The sequence below is a fragment of the Ornithorhynchus anatinus genome, chromosome 18 (assembly GCF_004115215.2).
Source record: "Ornithorhynchus anatinus isolate Pmale09 chromosome 18, mOrnAna1.pri.v4, whole genome shotgun sequence".
NCBI lineage: Eukaryota > Metazoa > Chordata > Mammalia > Monotremata > Ornithorhynchidae > Ornithorhynchus > Ornithorhynchus anatinus.
In genome coordinates this window covers 18,328,850-18,352,091 of record NC_041745.1, presented here as the reverse complement: position 1 = coordinate 18,352,091, position 23,242 = coordinate 18,328,850, and the positions used below count along the sequence as shown (strand labels likewise).

General features: G+C 51.3%; 1 protein-coding gene across 3 annotated transcripts in view; it reads left to right on the top strand.

Annotated features, from left to right (window-relative positions):
• The window catches only part of C18H20orf27 (chromosome 18 C20orf27 homolog), a 51,395-nt gene that overhangs the window by 9,415 nt on the left and 18,738 nt on the right, over positions 1–23,242 (top strand). Inside the window, exons 2-4 of one of the 3 annotated variants that reach the window (XM_029083391.2) lie at positions 15,919–16,066; positions 18,124–18,266; positions 22,805–22,943. In XM_029083391.2, the coding sequence (XP_028939224.1) occupies positions 16,048–16,066; positions 18,124–18,266; positions 22,805–22,943 (301 nt within the window). In that variant the 5' untranslated portion in view covers positions 15,919–16,047. Of the gene's footprint in view, positions 1–15,918; positions 16,067–18,120; positions 18,267–22,804; positions 22,944–23,242 lie in introns of all 3 variants that reach the window. The other 2 variants (XM_029083390.2, XM_029083392.1) reach the window with 2 other exon arrangements.

Below are 23,242 nucleotides of genomic sequence, written 5' to 3'. Positions count from 1 at the left end.
TCCTCGCCTCTCCTCCCCAGTTAGAGGATGCTCTGGTCCCTGGAGCCCAGAGGCCAGGGACAGAGCCTGCCAAGTCCTAATTTCCTAGTCCATGACTCATGCCTGTCCTCCCTGGGGGCCTCTCCCTGGGGGCCTTGCTTTTGAGTTCCTTCACTCAGCCCCCTCCCAGAGTTGGTTTCTGGGAGGATGGTCTCTCCCAGCAGACGGGAAAGCAGAACGCATATTTCTCCTCCTACCCCATCCCTTTGTGGTGTTGAGATGGCATGACTTGGAGTGAGTCTTGGAGCTGATGTGGCTGGTGTTTTCTGGGGCTGAATTCCCCCCACTATGATGTTCCTTTCACTTCTCCTGGGGAGACCTGGTCGACCACAAGACAAAGACTTGTGGATTTAGAGAGCACTGTTTAGAACCAGCCAAGCCCCTACTCGTCCCTGCTGTGTGGGAGTCCCCCTCCCTTCAGGCTCGCATCTCCTCCTGCCTCCAGGACGTCTCCACCTGGATGTCTGCCCGCCACCTAAAACTCAACATGAGCAGAACCGAGCTCCTCATCTTCCCTCCCAAGCCCAGTCCTCTTCCAGACTTCCCTATCACCTTGGATGGTACGACCATCCTTCCCATCTCTCAGGCCCGCAACCTCAGTGTCATCTTTGACTCGTCTCTCTCGTTCACCCCACACATCCGATCCGTTACCAAGACCTGCCGGTCTCACCTTTACAATATCGCCAAGATCTGCCCTTTCCACTCCACCCAAACGGCTACCTTACTTCTACAGGCTCTCGTAATATCCCGGCTAGACTACTCTGTCAGCCTTCTCTCTGATCTCCCTTCCTTCTCTTTCGCCCCGCTCCAGTCTCTTCTTCTCTCCGCTGCCCGGCTCATCTTCCTGCAGAAACGTTCTGGGCATGTCACTCCCCTTCTTAAAAACCTCCAGTGGTTGCCTATCAACCTCCGCTCAAAACACAAACTCCTCATTCTAGGCTTCAAGGCTCTCCATCACCTTGCCCCTTCCTACCTCTCCTCCCTTCTCTCTTTCTACTGCCCACCCCGCACGCTCCGCTCCTCTGCCGCCCACCTCCTCGCCGTCCCTCGGTCTCGCCTATCCCGCCGTTGACCCCTGGGCCACATACTCCCGCGGTCCTGGAATGTCCTCCCTCCTCACCTCCGCCAAACTAATTCTCTTCCCCTCTTCAAATCCCTACTTAAAGCTCACCTCCTCCAAGAGGCCTTCCCAGACTGAGCTCCCCCCTTTTTCCCTCTGCTCCCTCTACCCCCCCTTCCCCTCTCCGCAGCTAAATCCTCTTCTCCCCCTTTTCCCTCTGCTCCTCCCCCTCACCCTTCCCACCCCCTCAGCACTGTACTAGTCCGCTCAACTGTATATATCTTCATCACCCTATTTATTTTGTTTAATGAGATGTACATCACCCTGATTCTATTTATTTTCCATTGTTTTTATGAGATGTTCTTCCCCTTGACTCCATTTGTTGCCATTGTTCTGTCTGCCTGTCTCCCATGGTTAGACTTTAAGCCCATCAAAGGGCAGGGACTGTCTCTATCTGTTGCTGATTTGTACATTCCAAGCGCGTAGTACAGTGTTCTGCACATAGTAAGCGCTCAATAAATACTATTGAATGAATGAATGAGTCTGGTGTGCTGGAGATGGGGGTGGAAGGGAAGCCCCCTCCTCCCAATCAGACCATGCCCTCAGGGATGGGGTCTGTCTCCACCTCCATCCTGCCCTTCCTGGGACCACCGCGTTCTGGCTCTTTCCTCTTCTTTCCCTCCCCCACCACTCCCTACCTCCCAGTGTCATTGTGTGATCTTGGGCATGTCACCTGGCTTCCCTGGGCCCCATTTTTCCTTCTCTGTAAAATGAGGGCCAGGTTGCCCATACCCAAACCCTCAGAGGTCAGTCAGTCAATTGTATTTATTGAGCACTTACTGTGTGCACTGTACTAAGCTCTTGGGAGAATACAATATGACAGACACATTCTCTGCCCACAGTGAGCTTACAGTTTAGAGGTGTTGAGGATGAAGAGAAAAAAGCATGACAGGCCACTTGGGGTCTTCTTTCTGCTTGCATTTCTGACCTCTCCTACTCAGACTCCAACAGGAAAGTCCAGCTGTGGCATGACCTCCAAGATGGGGTCCTGTGCCAGAAACAATGGGGATGACCCTGAGAGGTCATCTGGGCCAGCACTCTGGCTCCAGTAAGGTAAACGCCTAGCTACCCAGGCCTGATGGTTCTCTTTTGTTCACCTAGCCACAAGCTGGAACCTGGACAACAGACTCTGGCCGATGTGGCCAGGTGGCTGGAAAAGAATGTGAGAGCCCATAGTGAGCTGCCCGGCTGGCAAAATCTGCTGGTGGGTGAGGAATGACAGCGGGTGTCTCGGCCCTCAGCCTGTATGGCTCGCCATCTCCCCAGGCCGTCATGGAAAACTCCCATCCCCCGATTTACAGGGAGCCAACCACAGTCTCTGTAATAAATAATGATGGTATTTGTTAAGAGCTTACTATGTGCCAGGCACTGTATTAAGCGCTGGGTGAATACAAACAAATTGGGTTGGACCCAATCCCTGTCCCATCTGGGCCTCACTGTCTCAATCTCCATTTTACAGATGGGGGTAACTGAGGCCCAGAGAAGTGACGTAATAATAATAATAATGTTGGTATTTGTTAAGCGCTTACTATGTGCCGAGCACTGTTCTAAGCGCTGGGGTAGACATAGGGGAATCAGGTTGTCCCACGTGGGGCTCACAGTCTTAATCCCCATTTTACAGATGAGGGAACTGAGGCACAGAGAAGTTAAGTGACTTGCCCACAGTCACACAGCCGACAAGTGGCAGAGCTGGGATTCGAACTCATGAGCCCTGACTCCAAAGCCCATGCTCTTTCCACTGAGCCACGCTGCTTCTCCGTGACTTGCCCAAGGTCACACAGCAGACAAGTAGCGGAGTCAGAATTAGAACCCACGACATTCCGCTTCCCAGGCCCATGCTCTATCCACTAAGCCACATGCTTCTTTTGGACTCTGACACCTGGTTCTGCTCCTTTCCGAGAGGGGCCAGGGTAGTGACGGAGGATTTGACCCAGCAATACAGCCAACAGGAAGGGTAGCTCTGAGCAGGCAAGAAGCAAATTCCATTAATCAATCAAGGGATGGTATTGGAACATTTGGAAGAGTTCAATAGATTAGACTAGGTAGTCGTGATCGCTGCCCTCAAGGAACGGTGGGATCATGCATTGTCAGAAGTGTTTCTTTTCTGGGCTTTTTGACAGACCTAGAAAGGGTTTTCTTGCATATCGGCTGCCGAGTCACATGGGGTTATAGGACATTGGATCTCTGGGTTGTCTGCCTGTTGCTGTTGGGTGACTTTGGGGGAGATTGCTCAAGATCACTGGGCCCTGTTTTCTCTATCAGAGAATAGAGAGGCCTCCTCCTCTCATTGTCTCTCCCCCAGCACTGTGTGTTTGTCCTATTTTCTCTATCAGACTGGCATTCCCTCGAGGGCAGGGATCATGTCTCCTCCTCTCTCTATCTATCCCTCAGTGCCCCGCACGGATTTTCTGCTATTGGGTAGCAGCATAATCTCATCCCTTTGTGCACATATGTGAAGAGATCTCCTAGTCTTGTTGCTTGCAGCTGGGAATGCTTGTTTCGAAAGAATTCTTCATCAGCGTAATTGCTTGAAATGATGTTAAAGAGGAAATTCTATCTCTTCTTAGTCTTCTGTTGGAGGCACAGGCCATGCAAGCTCCTGTTCACTTTGGCTGGTGGGACCCCCGGTCCCCAGAGTCAGGGGGCTGGACCAGATGACCTCCTTTGACTTTTCCCATGTCCTTGGCCTCTTTCTTCTACCTACTTGGGACTTCTCTGCCTCCCTAGACCCCTGGGTTCTTCCTGCTTGAGTTTTGGGAGCAGGGAAGGACAGGCTCTCCTGAAGTGTCAGGTGAGCCCAGGGGCAGGCCTCTTCCAAGGAGCTGGTCAGAGAGAAACAGTGGTGTGACTAAGTGGAAAGAGCACGGGCCTGGGAGTCTGGACACCTGCTTCTAATCGTGCCTCTGCCACTTGCCTGCTGTGTGGGACCTTGGGCAAGTCACATGACTTTTCTGTGCCTTGGTTTCTTCATCTGTAAAATGGAGATTCAATACCTGTTCTCCCTCTCCCGTAGACTGTTAGCCCCAGGTGGGACAGGGACCGTGTCTGATCTGCTTGTATCGTGTTTGCCACAGTGCTCATAGAAAGCACTTAGCCGATGCCACAGTTTTAATTTTGACTAATAGGCAGGCAGCAGCTAGGCTGACATGCCAGGCTGGGCGCTGGTACCTGGCTCCGCTCTGCCAGACTCTACTCTATTCCACTGGGCAGGGCAATGTGATGGAGCTCATTCAGTCAGTCCAGTAAGGACTGAGCCTTTAACAAGGCAATGTGAAGAGAGGCTGAGGAGGGAAGAGTATGGTTCCTGCCCTCAAGGGATTGACAGTCTGAAGGGTAGAGCAAACTAAAAAGTGCAGAGACACAGGATTTCTGAGGATACAACAGGCAGCCAGACTGAAGTGTGTAAAGTATAGAGATGTTCCCAAGTGCCCAGGAGGCCTGGGGTGATAAGTGTGACCGACACCAGGTGGAGTTAATATTGACAGGCTTCCATGAGGCGGAGGCCTTTTCTGGTCTGGGGTTTGGGAATTGGGGAAATCTCTCTCACCTTGCTAAGTGACCTTGTGTGAGTCACATCTCCTTGAGCCCAAGTTACCCAGCAGACCTGCAGGTAGGAAGGGACCAGCCCCGGCCCCTGGCCCCGAGGGAGCCTTTTGAGAAAGGAGAGAGATCCACTGGGTGTTTATGGGTTTTCTGGCAAGGGAAAATTCCAGTGTGGGGTGCCGCCGGGCCAGGATGGACTGCTGCCCACCTCTCTATTACGGTTTCAGCCAAGAGAAATCTTCTGGGCTTTTAATCGGCTGTGCCGTAGGGCTGGAGGGCCCCATCTTGGTCCCTGCCTGTAGGCTCTGTGGAACTGACTGCCTCAAGTACCCCTGAGACCACCACCTCCATCCCCACAGGCCTCATCCATTCATACAACTGATGTGATTATTGATGATTAGTTCTTGCCTTCTTTGCCCTGATGGCCCCTCTTTCCCTGCTCCCCCAGCCCTTCCTCCCACCCCATCCCGGGATTTCTGGGGCTGGGTTCATGGGGACTGAGAGGTCTGGCTGGTCAAACCCAGGCCTCTCCCCTTTAGTGGCCTCCCTGTCTTCCCCTGCCTGCAGACCAAGCTGCTGCGTGACCCTCCCTCTTCACCCCACTTATCCCTGCCAGCCCCCTGACCCCACTGCACCCTGTGTGGGAACAGATTGGGGATTTGTAGGAACTGATACATTTTAGGACATCTGGAGTCTGGACCGACTGGGCCTCATTGGAATGAGTTCGGGACCCAGGGTCCAGTGAGCTAGGGTCCGAAACTGGGTTGTCTAGAGGCAACTGATCTGGGGAGCACAGCTTTGGGTGGAAGTGGTGGTGTCTTCAGTCAAGGTCTCTTCTTCCTCCTCCTCTTCCTCACTCCTACCTTGGTCTTTCCTCCTCTCCTAGGTGGCAGCATGGCTGAGAGCTAGTGACGAGGGAGTCTGCAGCTGGAGCTGAAGGCCGGGGGGATCCCAGCTGAAGGCTAGATCCCACAGCAGGATGTCGGGGACTGGCTGAGGGGCCCGGAAAGAGGCAAGGGCTGAGAGGGATGCTGAGGAGTGGGTGGGCAGGGAGCCAGAACACCTAACTTCAGCATTTGATTCAATACTCTCGGTTTCCCCATCTGAAGGAGGGAAGCCACCCAAAGGCAAGACCCAAACCAGTTGTCGAATGGGCTCCGGGTGGCTGGTAGGGGCTCATGTGTAGGTCCATTCCCGAAGCTCAGAATCACCCCCATATCTGTGATGGGGAAAACTGAGCCCCGCGTTAAATCCAGTCTGAAGAGCATGAATGTGCATGTGCACATTTGCTGCTGATTGTCTTCTCCCATCTTCCTCTCAGTAATTATAATTATGGTAATAGTTATTATGTGCCAAGCCCTGTCCTAAGAGCTGGGGTAGACACAAGATAATCTCATCAGACCCAATCCCTCTTCCACATTCATTCATTCAGTTGTATTTATTGAGTGCTTACTGTGTGCAGAGCACTGTACTAGGCACTTGGAAAGTACAATTCGGCAACAGATAGAGACAATCCCTACTCAACAATGGGCTCACAGTCTAGAAGGAGAGACAGGCAACAATACGAAACAAGCAGACAGGCATCAATAACGTCAAAATAGATAAATAGAATTATAGATATATGCTCATCATTAATAAAAATAAATAGAATAATAAATATATACAACTATGCACCAGTGCCGTGGGGCGAAGAAGGAGGTAGAGCAGAGGGAGGGAGTGGGGGCGATGGGGAAGGAAGGAGGAGCAGAGGGCTCACATGGGCTCACAGTCTAAGAGGTAGGGAGAACAGGTATTGAATCCCCTCTATATAAATGAAAAAATCGAGGTCTAGAAAAGTCAAATGACATACCCAGTCTCCCAGTAGGAACACGTGGTGGAGCTGAGATCAGAACCCCGGTCTCTTGACTCCCACACTTAGGCTCTTTCCACTAGACCATGCTGCTTTTTGTGGAAGACTTGAAGCCCATCTCCATCCCCTTTTCTTTCTGTCTCCCTTCCCACTCCTTCTCTTTCCCAAGATATCCTTTTTCCCTCTGACACATCCTGCTCTTCTCAGCTCTTCTAATTCCTGGCTCTGTATTGATGCAAAAGTAACCAGGAGCCACTCCTGCCCACCATTTTTCTCTCCCGAAGCCAAGCCGAGGAAATCAGGGCTGAAGAGTGCACTGAGAACATCCCTCGAGCCCCAGAGCCCAGCATGTGAACTGTGGGCCACGGCCTTCTGCATGGCTTTCCTGCCAACCTACCTGCCTCCGTCTCCCTTGGGCCCACCAGAGAATATCAGGAGGTGGATACTGGTCCTTGTTTGCCCCAAGGTGGGGAGAGGCTTTTGTTCTCATCTCCCCTCACCATTCTTCACAGGGCGGGCACTGGAGACTGGGCAACAGCTGGATTTTAGCTACTATAGTAAGTAGTAGTTGTAATAGTAGCATTTATTAGATATCTATTACATGCAAAGCACTGAGAAAAAGTTCATGAGTGGGAATTGGACAGGGTTTGGCCCTTCAGGGGTTTGATTTCTAAGAATAGCACGGGAATGGGGGAAGGCCTTGATGACAAGACCACGAGGAAGAAGATGAAAATGTCAGCAACGGAAAAGGAGCACGAAAGGCCAAGCTCAGCTTCCAAACCATTCCCAGATATGGCCCCTTGCCTCTAGTTGGTCACTTGGCTGGTCTCTCAATGGGTTGGGAAGCCAGCCTGGCCTATGGGCTGATTTGGGCAACCCGCCAGTCAAGTCCCCAGCCATCACCCTAGCTTCCTGTCCCCCATCCCCTGAGCCCAGTTCTCTGGGAGGCCTTGCCCTGGGGACTGTCTCTCTCGCTCCCACTGTGGTGGGGGCTTGACTGGCTCAAGCTGGATCTCAGAATAGCTTGGCTGTGACCACATGACTTTTGCCGGCTTCCCAGGGGGAGCAGACAGCAAGTCTGTTTCTAGTGGTCGGGGGAGGAGAGTGAGGCCAACAGTGCGGGGGCCACTGCTCTGATCCTGAGCCGGGTCCAGGAGAGGCTGGGAAATAAATGTTCTAGGTCAAATGTGAGGAATGAGGGGAAAATTCAATGGGGAGGAGAAGCAGTGTGGCATAGGGCCTGGGAGTTAGAGGACCTGGGTTCTAATCTCAGCTCTGTTGGGTTACCTTGGGCAAGTCACTTCACTTCTTTGTGCCTCAGTATCCTTATGTGAAAAATGAGGAGTATATGACCCCTTATCATGAGTGGTACAGGGATTGTGCCTGGCCTGATTATTTTTGATCTTCCCCTGGATTTTGTATGGTATTTGGTATATAGTAAGTGCTTAATAAAGACCACATTATTATTTCCTTGTGTTCCCTCTGAGGGGCAAAGGATAGGAAAGCCAACTTAGATCCTCCATCCAGTAAGCCCTAAGGGACTGGGAGACGGCTAATTTTAGTACTGGAGCAGGAAGCCCAAAGTTAGCCCAGTTCCTGCTCAGATGAGATATTTTGATTCCCTTAGCTCTGAGCATGTCTCCTCCACCCTTTCGGGTGTCAATCGGCAGGAAGGACCTGTGGCCTTTGGACTTTTCTCTGATCTTGCTTATCCCAAGATATCATCTGGGTCCCCTACTATATTCTCCATCTACATCTTCTCCCTTGGAGAACTCATTTGCTCCCATGACTTCAACTACCACCTATATGTGGATGCTTCCCAACTCTCCGTCTCCAGCTCTGATCTCTCTCCCTCTCTGCAGTCTTGCATTTCCTCTGCCATCAAGACATCTCTACTTTTATGTCCCACCGATATCTCAAAACGGTAGTGTAGCCTAGTGGAAAGAGTACGGGCTTGGGAGTCAGAATACATGTGTTCTAATCCTGGCCCTGCCACTGGTCTGCTGTGTGACCTTAAGCAAGTCACTTAACGTCTCTGTGCCTCAGTTACCTCATCTGTAAAATGGGGATTAAGACTGTGAGCTCCATATGGGATGGGGTAATCCAAACTGATTACCTTATATTTACCCCAGTGCTTAGAATGGTGCTTGTCGCATAGTGAGCACTTAACAAATACCACAGTTAATTCATTTATTCCCACCCAAACCCTGTCTTCCCGTTGATTTTCCCATCACTGTTGAAAGCACCACCATCCTTCCTGTCTCACCAGCCCGTAACTTTGGTATTACACTTGACTCATCTCTCTCATTCAACCCACATATTCCATCTATCACTAAATCCTGTCATTCAACCTTCACAACATCGCTAAAATCCCCCCTTTCCTCTCTGTCCAAACTGCTTCCACGTTATTCCAAGTATTTATCCTGTCCTGCACTGATTACTGTATTAGCCTCCTTGCTTGACCTCCCTGCTTCCGGTCCCTCTCCACTCCAGTCCATACTTCAGTCTGCTGCCCGAATTATTTTTCTATAAAAACATTCAGCCTGTTTTTCCCTACTCAAGAACCTGCAGTGGTTGCCCATCCACCTCTGTGTCAAGCAAACTCCTTACTGTCGGCTTTAAAGCACTCAATCACCTTGCCTCCTCCTACCTTTCCTTGCTGCTCTCTTATTATAACCCAGCCCACACGCATTGCTTCTCTAATCCAACCTACTCTACCTCTATCTCGCCTATGTCGCCACCGACCTCTCTCCCACATCCTGCCTCTGGTCTGGAACGCCCTCCCTCTTCATATATTTTCTTAAATGGTATTTGTTAAGTGCTTACTATGTGGCAGGCACTGTTCTAAGTGCTGGGTAGATACAAGCTAATTAATTTGGACAAAATCGATGTCCCTCATGGGATTCACAGTCTCAATCCTCATTTTATAGATGAGGTAACTGAGACATAAGGAAGTTTAGCAACTTGCCCAAGGTCATGGAGCAGATAAGTGGTGGAGCTGAGATTAGAACCCAAGTTCTGCTGACTCCCAGGCCTGTCCTTTATCCACTAGACCATGCTGCTTCTCCAACACTGCTTCATATCTGACAGACTACTCTCCCCACCTTCAAAACCATATTGAAAGCCCATCTTCTCCAAGCTGACTAAGCCCTCATTTCCTCTTCACTCACTCCCTTCTGAGTTACCCTTGCACTTGATTTGTTCCCTTTTTTTCACCTGTCCCTCAGTCCCCCAGCACTTGCATATCTTTCTGTAATTTATTTATATTAATGTTTGTCTCCTCCTGTAAACTGTAAACTCGTTGTGGTCAGGGAGTGTGTCTACTAACTCTGTTATATTGTCATATCATACTCTCCCAAGTGCTTAGTACAGTGGGGTGCACATAGTAAGTCCTCAATAAATACAATTGATTGATTGATTGGCTTCTTCAGCCAGGTGGAAGGCAGGACCTGAGGCCAAACTGCATGCCCACAGTTACCCAGCAGGCTAGTCGAGGCTGAGCTGGGATTAAAACCTGTCAGTTCTTCCTTCACTTCATCTCTAGAATCTGCCCATTCCTCTCCATCCAGATTGCTACTATGCTGATCCAAGCACTCATTTGCCACCTTGATGACCTCCCTGCCTTTCCCCACTCTGGTTCTTACTTCACTCTGCTGCCCAGATCATTTTTCTAAGAATTTCTATTGGTTGCTCACCCCCTCTGATTCCCTACTACAAGCCAGCCCACACACCTAACTCCTCTATGCCCACCTAGTCATTTATTTGAGCTCATCTGCCTTGCCATTGACCCCCTTGCTCACATCCTCCCTCTGGCCTGGAACTTCCTCCCCCTTTATATCTGACAGACCTCCTCTCTCCCCATATTCAGAGCCCTACTCAAATCACATCTCCAAGAAGCCTTCCCTAACTAAACCCTCCTTCTGCATCATCTAGGTATTTGAGTCTGCACACCCCTAAACACTGTGACACCCCACCCACAGCACTGCTGCGTCCCCTAGCTGTAATTTATTTTAATATGAGCCTACGGGCCTAGACTGTCAGTTCCTTGAGGGCAGGGGTCTTGTTTACCACCTCTATTGTATTGTACTATCCCAGGTGCTTAGTATAATGCTCTGCACACAGTAAGCATTCAATAAATACCCTGTTTAATTGGAATCCAGGTCTCCTTAATCTTTCCACAGCTCCCTCAGGATTGGAGCCAGCCTGGACATTTGAACGTGATTCTTCTTCTGCTCCGGACTCCCCATGGCCACCCCCTAGCCTCTCTAGGCTCCCCCTCTGTGGGGTTGGCTGGGTCGGCTTCTCTCTCCCGCTGGCCCAGGGGCTGTGTGGTGAGAGACTGCTCCTCTTCCTGTCAACAGTAAGAGAACTGTGGTGCACGGGAGCAAGGCAGAGCTTCCTGGCCTTAAGGGACCCCCCCCACCCATCACAGAGTCCCCCAGTAGTGAGATCCTGAGCAACCCCTCCCTCTCTTCCTTCTTCTCCCTGGCCCCACAGTGACCCTTGGCCTCCATCCTGGAACGTGACCTTGCTCTGGGACCCTAAAACCATCACAACACTTGCACTTCCCTTAGGATGCCCCACCCCTCACCCAAATGGACCACTCCTATACTCCAGAGCTCAGTGGAGTATTTATTAAGTGCTTACTATGTGCCAAGCACTTTCCTCAACACTGGTGTAGAGACAGGGAAATCAGCTCAGTCACAGTGCCTGTTCCACATGGGGCTCACAGTCGATGGAGGAAAAATAGATGTTTTACCCTCTACCCCCCATTTGACAGATGAAGAAACAGACCCAGAGAGGTTGTGACTTGCCTAAGGCTACACAGCAAGGAAGTGGCAGAGTCAGGATTGGAACCCGGATTTCCTGACTAGCCGTCTTTTGCACGTTCCGTGGAGGTTGGTCCTGGCATTCCTTGCCTCCATAGAGTATGGAACCAGGGAATGCATAGCTGGTCGTGCCTGGGGTGGAGAATGCTAGTTGTTGGAGTCCAAGGCCCAGGGAAATCTGTTCCCTCTTGCTGCTTGCCACCGGTTCAGCTTCCCCAGTGGGCCCAGTGGGACTGCTCGCAAGAGTCTTGAAGCATAATGTTGGTATTTGTTAAGCGCTTACTATGTGCCGAGCACTGTTCTAAGCGCTGGGGTAGACACAGGGGGAATCAGGTTGTCCCACATGGGGCTCACAGTCTTAATCCCCATTTTACAGATGAGGTAACTGAGGCCCCCGAGAAGTTAAGTGACTTGCCCAAAGTCACACAGCTGACAAGTGGCCGAGCTGGGATTTGAACCCATGACCTCTGACTCCAAAGCCCATGCTCTTTCCACTGAGCCACGCTGCTTCTCACCAGCAGCTTCTCACCAGCAGCTTCTCACCAGATGAAGAAGGACTGTCATCATCAATCAGTGGTACTTACTGAGCACCTATTCGGTACAGAGCTGTACTGAGCACTTGGAAGTGTACAATAGCATTAATGGACATGATTAAAGAGTATACCATCAAGTGGGGAGACAGAAGTTAAAATGAATTACAATCAATCAATCAACGATATTTGAATGTTACTGTGTGCAGAGCACTGTACTAAGCACTTGGGAGAGGACAACATGATAGAATTGCTAGACATGTTCCCTGCCCACAGTGAGCTTTCAACCTAGAAGGGAAGCAGCAGAGGAGAAGGATAATGAACATAAGTGCTGTGTAAAGGGGGAGTTGAGCAGAGGGAATGATGACTAAGTGTATGCATGCCCAAATTCTTTTGTGATATGAAAGTGCTGAAGTAGCAATTTTAAGAGTCGGGGGTGTTTAGAGTGGGATGATGAAAGATCAATTGGGGCAAGCCTTTTGGAAATGTACTTCAGAAGGGCTTTGAAAGTGGGAAGCACGGTGGTCTGCCAGAGGTGAAGGAGGAGGGAGGATGTGAGCAAGAGGTCGGCAAGTGAGTAGATTGACTTCAGAGGAGTGAAATGTATGGACTGGGGTACAGTGAAAGTGGAGAGTGGCTAAGTAGGGGGAGAGAACTGATTGCCTTAAAGTTGATGGTGAGGAATTTATTTGATGTGGAGATGGATGAGCAACATTGGAGGTTTGTGAGAAGTGTGCTGGGGCTGGGTTCGGGGAAATCCCCTCTCACCCCCAGCCTCTGGCTTCCTGTTTTGGTTGAGAGGTAGAGGGTGGTTTGTTTCTTCGTCTCTCTCACTTGTCAGAAAGATTGGCTCATTCGTGGAACATATATTGTGTGTGTGTGTGTGTCTGTGTGTTTGTGTGTGACCTTCTGCTTGCCTCTGGGCTTGTTTGTGTGTGTTTGTCTTGGTCAATCAGTCACTCAGTGGTGTTTATTGAGCCCTTACTATGTGCACAGCACTAAGCACTTGGGAGAGTACAATACAACAGAATTAGCAAACATGTTCCCTGCCCATAACAAGCTTACAGTCTAGTGGGGGAGACAGACATTAATATAAATAAATAATTTGTAATATAAAATCTAAAGGTATACACGTAAGTGCTGTGGTATTGGGGGTGGGGTGAATATCAAATGTCCAAAAGTCACAGATCCAATCGCATAGATGAAGCAGAAGGGACAGTGAGCTGGGGAAAAGAGGGCTTAATCAAGGAAGGCTTTTTGAAGTAGATGTGACCTTAATAATACTTTGAAAGTGGAGAGAGTGGGGGTCTGATGTATGTCGGTGTGTTTTTTCTGTGCTGTTGGGTGACTGTTGTGTATGTGTATGGAGTTTGTGTGCTTTGCAGTTTGTGCAGCTGTCTTAGTGGGTGTTGCGGGAGACCTTCGTAAGACCCGATGACTTTTGTCTATGATTTGGGAGGGGACCCCAAATGCTGTGGGGGAGAAGGAGGAGGAGACAGCTAGCATTTCTTTTGCCAGCACTCTGCAGGTGGATCCGCGGGCGGGATGGTCAGGGCTCTTCTCTTGGGGAAGACAGCAAGAGTCAGTGTTTGGGATGCCTGGTTTTGACCTGCCCCCTCCATCGTCCCAGTCCTGCCTGAGAGTGAGCCCAAAGCCACGTTCTCTTCCTGGATCCATCAGGCCCGCAATCTGCTGGCCCTACCCAGACCACCTGTGCCCTCCATGTCCACCTGCCTGGGCTATGCTCATCCACTATACTGGATGGAGCTGGTCTGCGAGTCCGTTCTGCCTCCCTTTCCGAGGGGGGCAGCCTGCGCTTATACCCTCACCAGGACCCTCAGCCCTGGGGGGCGGAGGAAGGTTTGGATGGGCTGGGATGATGGCTTGGGGTGGAGGGGCAGCCAAGCTGGCACAGGAGCTGGTGCAGACCCCAGATATCCCTGCCTGGCTGCCTCTTCCTGGTGCCTTCATTCAGAGGCAGACTCTGGGAAGGGACTGATTCAGGTGGACACCTCTGAGGGCACTGGATAGACCCTGTGGGGAGGGATAAAGGAAAGAGGGGACTAACATCTATACGTGCATACGCACACACACTCACAGTCCACATGCACACTGTCATGGGTCCTGGCGGAGGGACAGAGAGAAGAGGAGACATAGAATCTGCCCTCAAGGGGCTGCCAATCTGCGAAAACAGAACACATACACAAACACACTGTAGTAGGTGCTGAGGAAGGGACAGAAGGAGATTCAGTCCATGGCCTTGGGGCTTTGCCAATCTAATGGGGAGACAGCATGTGTAAATATCCCTTGTATAAAATGGTCCCAAAAGCTCTGTGAGGGCTGCGATACTGGACAGCTGGTCTTGAAAACAATATTGGGCAAGCTTAGGCTGGAGGGGTGGGGCGGGAACAAAGCTGTCTCCCTGAATGGGCCTGGAACAGGACTGGACTGGTGACAGACTGAGTGGCCCGCCCCGGGAGTCACCCATGCTACCGGAACCGGTCACTGTACCCGAGCATGGCTGTGACTGCTCTCTGGAGGAACCAAGCCCTGGGGGAAGCACAAGGTCTCTGACATGGGCTGGATCATCTTCCCAGCAACGAACCCCACAGCAACTTTTATGGGTTTTAAGTGCTGTACTGTACTGAGCACTGGGATAGACACATGCTAATCTGGTCAAACACCTTGTGGGGCTCGCGATCGTAATCCCCATTTTACAGATGAGGTAACTGAGGCACAGAGAAGAGAAGTGACTTGTCCAAGCTCACACAGCAGACAAGTGTTGGAGCTGGGATGAGAACCCAGGTCCTCTTTGTCCCAGGCCTCTGCTCTTTTTACAGGGCTATGCTGTGTCTGTGAGGAAGAGAGATCAGTTTTCTCATCCCCATTTTTTTGGTCTTTGTGATCAGTGCAGCGGGAGAGGGACTGGAAGGGCTGTTGCTGGTTCTCAGGCACTGCTCAGAACCCTTTCCCAGTGGGGGAACTTGGATAGATGATGGGGAGCTGGAAGGGACACTGGGTTGGTTCAGGACATCTTGTAAATCACTCTCAGCTCTCCTGTTGGTTTGAGATTGGGGCAGATGGCTTCCGGAGGGCCCCTCCAGTCGGAGGGTTTCCCTTCCTGAGTGTTTGCAGTTGCCTGTGCTCACCCTGCCATGGTGGCTGTCGAGTTCAAATCCTGCTTGTGGTTTCTCGAGCCCCCAGCTGAAACTTTAGGAAGGAGTGAAAGCATGAGGAGAAGGCAGGGCTTTAAAATGGGGTCTTGGGTGGTGCCTTAGGTGCCAGGAGAGGGAGGGTGGGGCTGGGGGCCAGGGGTCCCGAGTTCTTGTCCCGGCTCTCCCGCTGACCAGTTGTGTAGCCTTGGGTTCTCTGGGCCTCGGTGTCCTCTTACTTACAGTGGGAGAATCCTCTCTGCTCCTCTCTGACTGATTGGCCTGGCAAGATCGCCTTTTATTAATAACACTTAATTGAAATAGTAATAAGAGTAATGGAATTTTCTAAGTCCTTACTATGTGCCAAGCACTTGGGTAATCACATGAGGCTCACAGTCTAAGGGAATGGGAGAACTGATATTTTATCTTCGATTTACAGATGAGGAAACTGAGGTTCAGAGAAGTGTAGTGACTTGCGCAAGTGGCAGAGCTGGGATTAGAACCTGTGCTCCCAGGCCAAGATGCTTTGTCTTTACAACATCTCTGTAAGGAAGGGAGTTGAATTGTCTAGTCCCCATTTTTCAGAAAAGGAAAACAAGGCTCAGGGAGGTTAAGAGATTTGTCTAAGAACATCCAGTGGACCAGGATGGAACTGGGCTAGAGCCTAACTCTTTAGGTTCCCAGAATTGTGTTCCTTCCACTCCATATTTCTTCCTCTCCATCCTCCCTGTCCCCCATCCTTGCCACCCCCCACGTCTCCCTGGCCTTCAATCGTCCCCCATACTTTCCCCATCTCCCCAACCTTGTGAATCAGTCTGAACTATAATCCCCCTTTCTTCTTCTGGCTTCTTCACAGGTGCTTCTGCGGGTCTGTGTAGGGCTCTCTGTGGGTCGCTGGGAGGGTCTCCTCAGAGCATGGCCTGGTACTGAGAGTGCTCACAACATTTCACCAGCAGAGCGCACAGCAGCATCAGCAGTGGCATCCATGGCTGCGGCTAACAAGGGTGAGTGTCAACCTATCTGCCCGGCCCGGTCTATCCGGCCCGGTCAGCCCAGCCTGGCCAGGTCTGCTGGCCCTGTCTCTTCGGCCCGGTCTACCTGGCCCTGTCTAACTGGCCTGCCTCTCTGAGGGCCTGGGCCAGGGGGAGCGGTGTCTGTCCTGGTGGGAGAAACCTTCCTAGTTGGGAAGAGTTGTCACCGCAAGGATGGGAACCCCATGTTTCCGTCTCCTGGAGTGGCAGCAAGAGGGATTTGGATCAGACACCAGCCTCATCAGCATGAATGAGCACCTGCTGAGTACAGAGCAGTGTCATGAGTGCTCTGTAATGGGTACCTGTTGTGTGTAGAACCCTGTCCTGGATGCCTATAGTGTATAGAACATTGTACTGGGTACCTATTCTGTACAGAGCACTATATTGGGTACCTGCTATATACAGAGCACTGTACTGGGCATCTGTTAGTGCAGAGTGCTGTACTGTGGACAGAGCACTATACTGGGCCACTCTGTTTCTCAAGCTCCTCAGCTCCTCTTGCTGATTCACCCTTCCCCCGGCCCCACCTTCTCCCATTTCCCCACAATGGCTGGTCACAAGAGACTGAGACTGGCTGGAGAGGGGAGTTGAGCCAAACTGTCATCCAGTGGGCCTGGGGGTCTGGGGTGGTCAGGTCTCGGAGCAGGGCCCCTGGGTCTGCCACTAATTCTAAAACATCGGCTGTCCTAGGAGGACATCTGGACTTCACTGGCCCAGATAGCTGGAAATTTTATTTCTTCTGAAAGAATAGAGCACTAAGTAGTGTTCAAAGTATGGTTCACCCCTACTGGGGTCCTTGGGGTCTGCAGGACGTGGCCCCAGCCAGCTGCTAGACCAGATTGGAGATGGAAACTGTGCTCCCAGGGGCTTGATAAGACAGACGTTATCAGGAATATTGATTGTGATATTTGCTAAGCACTCACACCATGCCCAGTGCAATGTTAACCACTGGGATTGATAGAGATTAATTAGGCTGGATGCAGCCCCCACCCCACTTGGAGTTCCCAGTCTGAGGTGCCGAAGCCTCCTTTTCTGCAGCTGGCCCTCTTGAGTCAGAAAACCAATTCCTCCATCTCCCTCTGGAACATGGTTCTTACATGGTTTCCTGCAGTGGCCAGGGCTGAAGGCTGCCCGATGTTTCTGAGGAAGGAGAGTCACCGGTCACACCTCTGGCCAGTGGGATGGCCTCAGGAGAGCTCTTGCTGCCCCATGATGCTTTGGAGGGGATGGAGAGGAAGAATTCCAAGACCTGCTTTATGCCACCCAGCCACAACCCCTCTGAACCAGGCTACCTGACCCTATGATCCCAGGAATGCCTTCTTGGATGCTCCTCCGGCTCAGTCCACCTTTCTGGAGAAAGGGATGTCTCTTTTCTTGGGCCGGAGGGGAGAAAGCCCTGGTATGAGGCACCCTTCAGGCCCCTGTCTACCCTGTCCGATCCCAGCCAGCTGCAAAGGGCCGGGAGGGCAAAGAGAGAGAGAGAGAGAAAGGCCACAGAGAGAGAGGTTGCGGCTTTGCCGCTCCATTGAGGGAATCTAGATGCTGATTGTGCTGGGGACTGTGGGCTAGTGCTGCACTTTTCTGGGCCTTCATTTTTGTTCACTGGGCCCAGAGGTGGCCTGGATCCTTTGTCCCTCCTCCTGCCAGGGGTCAGTAGGGGAGTTTGGGAGGGGAAGTCACAATCAGAAAACGGTGTGGCCTAATAGAACATAGGACTGGGAGTCAGAGGACCTGGGTTCTAATTCCAGCTCCACCACTTTCCTGCTGGGAGACCGTGGACAAGCCACTTCACAGTGCCTCAGTTTCCTCATCTGTAAATTGTACCAATTTTCTGCCTTTTGAGCCCCATGTGAGCCAGGGACTGTGTCTGCCCTGATTATCCTGTATCTATCCTAATGCTTAGTACAGTGCTTGGCACCTAATAAGTGCTGAAAAACACCACAATAATAATAATAATAGCTTTTGTTATTAGCGGTTACAATTCTCCTCTTTCTCCTCTTTCTGGCCCCCTCGGGCCTCAACCCCAGCAGGCGCCAGAGCGAAGGTTGGGGGCGTCCGTTTTGCTTCGGGCCCCAGTGTTGAGACCTCACAGGGCCATGTCCACTTCGACGAGAAGCTGCATGACTCAGTAGTCATGGTCACTCAGGAAAAAGATGGCAACTTCCTGGTCAAGGTGAGAACTTTCTCCTCCTCTTCCTCCTCTCCTCCCTCCAATCCCAGATCAAAGATAGAATAGTCCAGCATCTCAGCCCTCGACCTTTCTGTTTGATGTAGAGGTGGATGGACAATCGTTGGAGGTTCTTGAGGAGTGGGGAAACATGGACTGAATGGTTTTGTTAAAAAGTGATTTGGGCAGCAGAGTAAAGCGTAGACTAGAGCAGGGAGAAACAGGAGACAGGAGGTCAGCAAGGAGACGGATGCAGTAATCAAGTGCTTGGATTAACATAGCAGCGGTTTGGATGCAAAGGAAAGGGTAAATTTTAGCAATGTGAAGGTAGAACCATCAGGATCTCCATTTACACTCACTCCCTTGGTGAACTCATTCGCTCTCACGGCTTTGACTACCATCTCTACGCAGATGACACACAGATCTACATCTCCGCCCCTGTCCTCTTCCCCTCCCTTCAGGCTCCCATCTCCTCCTGCCTCCGGGACGTCTCCACCTGGATGTCGGCCCGCCACCTAAAACTCAACATGAGCAAGACTGAGCTCCTCATCTTCCCTCCCAAACCCGGTCCTCTCCCAGACTTCCCTATCACCGTGGATGGCACGACCATCCTTCCTGTCTCTCGGGCCCGCAATCTCGGTGTCATCCTTGACTCGTCTCTCTCGTTCACCCCACACATCCGATCCGTTACCAAGACCTGCTGGTTTCACCTTTACAATATCGCCAAGATCTGCCCTTTCCTCTCCACCCAAATGGCTACCTTACTGCTACAGGCTCTGGTTATATCCCGGCTAGACTACTGTGTCAGCCTTCTCTCTGACCTCCCTTCCTCCTCTCTCGCCCCGCTCCAGTCTATTCTTCACTCTGCTGCCCGGCTCATCTTCCTGCAGAAACGATCTGGGCATGTCACTCCCCTTTTTAAACAACTCCAGTGGTTGCCTATCAACCTCCACTCCAAACAAAAACTCCTCACTCTAGGCTTCAAGGCTCTCCATCACCTTGCCCCTTCCTACCTCTCCTCCCTTCTCTCTTTCTACTGCCCGCCCTGCATGCTCTGCTCCTCTGCCGCCCCCCTCCTCACCATCCCCCGTTCTTGCCGCGGTCCTGGAATGTCCTCCCTCCTCACCTCCGCCAAACTGATTCTCTTCCCCTCTTCAAAACTCTACTTAAAACTCACCTCCTCCAAGAGGCCTTCCCAGACTGAGCTCCCCTTCTCCCTCTACCACCCCCCCCTTCACCTCTCCGCAGCTTAACCCTCTTTTCCCCCCATTTCCCTCTGCTCCTCCCCCTCTCCCTTCCCATCACCTCAGCACTGTACTTGTCTGCTCAACTGTATATATTTTCATTACCCTGTTTATTTTGTTAATGAAATGTACATCGCCTTGATTCTATTGAGTTGCCATTGTTTTTACGAGATGTTCTTCCCCTTGACTCTATTTATTGCCATTGTTCTTGTCTGTCTGTCTCCCCCGATTAGACTGTAAGCCCGTTAAACGGCAGGGACTGTCTCTATCAGTTGCCGACTTGTTTATTCCAAGCGCTTAGTACAGTGCTCTGCACATAGTAAGCGCTCAATAAATACTATTGAATGAATGAAAAAGGATTTGGTGACAGACTGAATGTATGTGTTGAATGAGAGAGATGAGTTGAGGTTAATGCCAAATTACGAGTGTGTGAAACAGGGAGGCTGGTGCTGCTGTTTACAATGACAGAAAAGTCAAGGGGAGGACAGGATTTGGGTGGGAAGATGAGGAGTTCTGTTTTGGACATGTTTAGGTTGAGGCGTTGGCGGGACATCACAGTAGAGATGTCCTGTTGCGAGAAATGCAAGACTTTAGAGAAGGAGAGATATCAGGGCTGAAGTTGTAGATTTGGGAATCATCCACATAGAAATGGAAGTTGAAGCCTTGTAAGCTAGTGAATTCTTCAAGGGAGTGGGTTTTGATGAAGGATAAAAGGGGACTCAGAATTGAACCTTGAGGGACTCTCACAGTTAGGGGTTGGGAGGCAGAGGAGGAACCCACAAAAGAGACTGAGAATGAGTGGCCAGAGAAATAGGAGGAGATTTTAGAAGAGGACAGTGTCAGTGAAGTTAAGTGACTCACCCGGGGTCACCCAGCAGGCAAGTGGTAGAGCTGGGCTTAGAATCATTCATTCATTCATTCATTCAATAGTATTTATTGAGCACTCACTATGTGCAGAGCACTGTACTAAGCGCTTGGAATGTACAATTCGGCAACAGATAGAGACAATCCCTGCCTAGTGATGGGCTTACAGTCTAATCAGGGGAGACAGACGGACAAAAACACGAAAAATCCAGGTCCTGTGACTCCCAGTCCTGTGCTCTTTCCACTAGGCCAAGCTCAGCAATGATAATAATAATAATAATAATAATGATGGTATTTGTTAAGCGTTTTCTCTGTGCCAAGCACTCTTCTAAGTGCTGGGGTGGGTACAAGGTAATCAGGTTGTCCAATGTGGGGCTCACAGTCTTAATCCCCATTTTACAGATGAGGTAATTGAGGCACAGAGAAGTTAAGTGACTTGCCCCAAAGTCACACAACTGACAAATGGCAGAGCTGGGTTTAGAACCCACAACCTCCGACTACCAAACCCATGCTCTCTCCATTAACCTGCCTCATCGGACACTTACAGAAGGCTGGGGAGGGGAGGTGAGGGCACAGGAGAGTTCGCCAGGCCCCATGCATTTTGTGGAGATCCAGGCAGTGACTGGACCCCTGTGTTATGGGGAGTCCAGATCTGTGTTAGACCTGGTCTCCACTGTCAGGGTACTCTGGGTCTGAGTGGACAGGAGCCTAGGACAGGCCTAGAGTGTGTGAAGAGAAGGGAATGAGAGACTGGTGCCTGCCTGTGAGCTGGAGAGTGGGTGGAGTGAATGAGGGAAGGCTTCCTGGAGGGGATGTCCCATAGCTGTGAGTCCAAAGGGGCCAGACAGGAGCCACAGGGGATAAAGGGTTAGAGCTGGGAGAGTCCTGACTTAAAGTTCAAGGCCCTGCCCCTGCCTGTCTGTCTCTCTGCCTGTCTGTCTCTCTGCCTGTCTCTCTTTCTCTCATAGAACAAGGTTCTTATTCGCAGTCCAGCTCCTCCCCGCACCGCTCTTTGGGAGGTGGAGATTCTCACCTCTAATGACTTTCTTCTCCCTGAGGCACCAAACACTTACAGATCACTTCTTCCAGTCCCTGGGAAATCCAGGGAGGAAGAAAACTCATGGTCAGACAGGCCCCAGGGCCCAGACTGTGGGTGGAGACTCCCCCCACCACCCAGCCTGTTCCTCTGTGTGTGTGTGTGTGTGTGTGTGTGTGTGTGTGTAGCCAAAGCAGAGCTAAGGAAGGGACCCCAAGCCTTGGGCTCTACTGGCCTATGTCTTCTCCTGGTCCTGGTATCCCTGACCCCCTTCATACCCTCCACCTCCTAGCACCCTTGTGCTCCTCCATGGCCAGAAAACTCCACTCTGCCAATATACACCCTTGGTCGGTACCCAAATTCCAGATGAAAAGGATCTGAGTGAAATCTGTAGGTCTAGGACCCCACTTCAAGAGAGGTCATCAGTTCCACCCCCCTGCTTTGGTGGAGGGCTGGTCCCTTTCTTGCCCACCCCTTTCCCTCACCACTTCACACAGCTAGGAAGTTTTTCCCGAGGGCTAAACTGAGTCTCTCTTGCTGCTGCAGTGTAACCAGTCCAGCCCAGGCCTTGGTTCTGGCTAACTACCTGCAGCCTACCTTGGGGGGCTGTGGGGGCCCAAGGTGCCTCCTTAGGGAGGAAGTGGAGGGGTTGCTGTGTGTGTCCCCAGGACGCTGAGGACCATGGGTGTCTCTCTTCCAGATTGGACATTCTGTTTCCACTTCCCTAGTCAGGGGTGTCTCTTGGGAGGAATTCAGAATTTGGCAGTAGACAGAATGTGAGAGTTGGATGATAGGGATGAGGCCAAAATGTCAGTCAATCTTATTTGCTTAGCATTTACTGTTTGCAGAGGAAGTGACGTCAAGGACTTCTGGGCCAGGAAGGGTGGTAGTGGTGTTGACTGAAATGGGAAAACGTCAAGGGGAGAAGAGGGCTTAGGGAAAAAGATGATGAATTCTGTTTCAGCCTGAACTTGAGGTGCTGGCGGGAAATCCAAATGGAAATGTCCCTGAGGCAAGAGGAAATTGCAGGATTGTCAGATGGGAAGTCAGGGCTGAAGAGATTTGGGAGTGGGGAGCTGAAGCTGTGGGCGTTCGAGAGAATGTGGATGTAGAATGAGAAAAGTAGCAGATCCTGGGGTGGGCAAAGATTGGGGTTGAGATGCTTTAGCTGTGGGGGCTTGGTCCCTGTGGAGTGGATCTCATGATCCTGGGTGTCCTCATGCCCTCTATTTCGCCATTGTTAGGAGCTACCTCCCCTTTCTCCAACTTTCTCCCCCTTTCCCAGAGGTCTCCTGTCCACACTCGCCCTGGCCACCCTGGCCAAACCAGTGGACCCTGGCACTGACCTGCCATGCTCTATCTGTCTGTCCATCCCCCCCCCCCACTTCCCACTGGGACAGGTTGGCTTCCTGAAAATCATGCACAAGTATGAAATCACGTTCACCCTGCCTGCCGGGCCATGGCTGGGCCAGAATGTCTGCGCTGTGCCTGTCCCCAACCTCAACCTCAAGGTACTCAGCATCACTCCAGGTTCTGAAGGTGAGTCATCCCTCTTCCCTTGCCCATCTCAACACCCAGGGCTGCTTGGGCCCTGCTATGGGTGTTGATTACCAGACACCGCCCACACCAGCTCCTCATTCTTGACTGGCTGGGCCTCTTTGGGTTCACTCCCGCCCTTGGGGAGCTGGCACCTGCCAAGCTGCTGTGCCAACGGCCCATAGCAAGTGTTCCCGTCCATGCCCGGCCCTCTGTCAACCCCATTCCAGACACCAGTAGTAATGTTTCCCTTACTGCTGGAGACTGACTTGGTGGGGATGCAAAGTTCAAGGTTGGGGAAA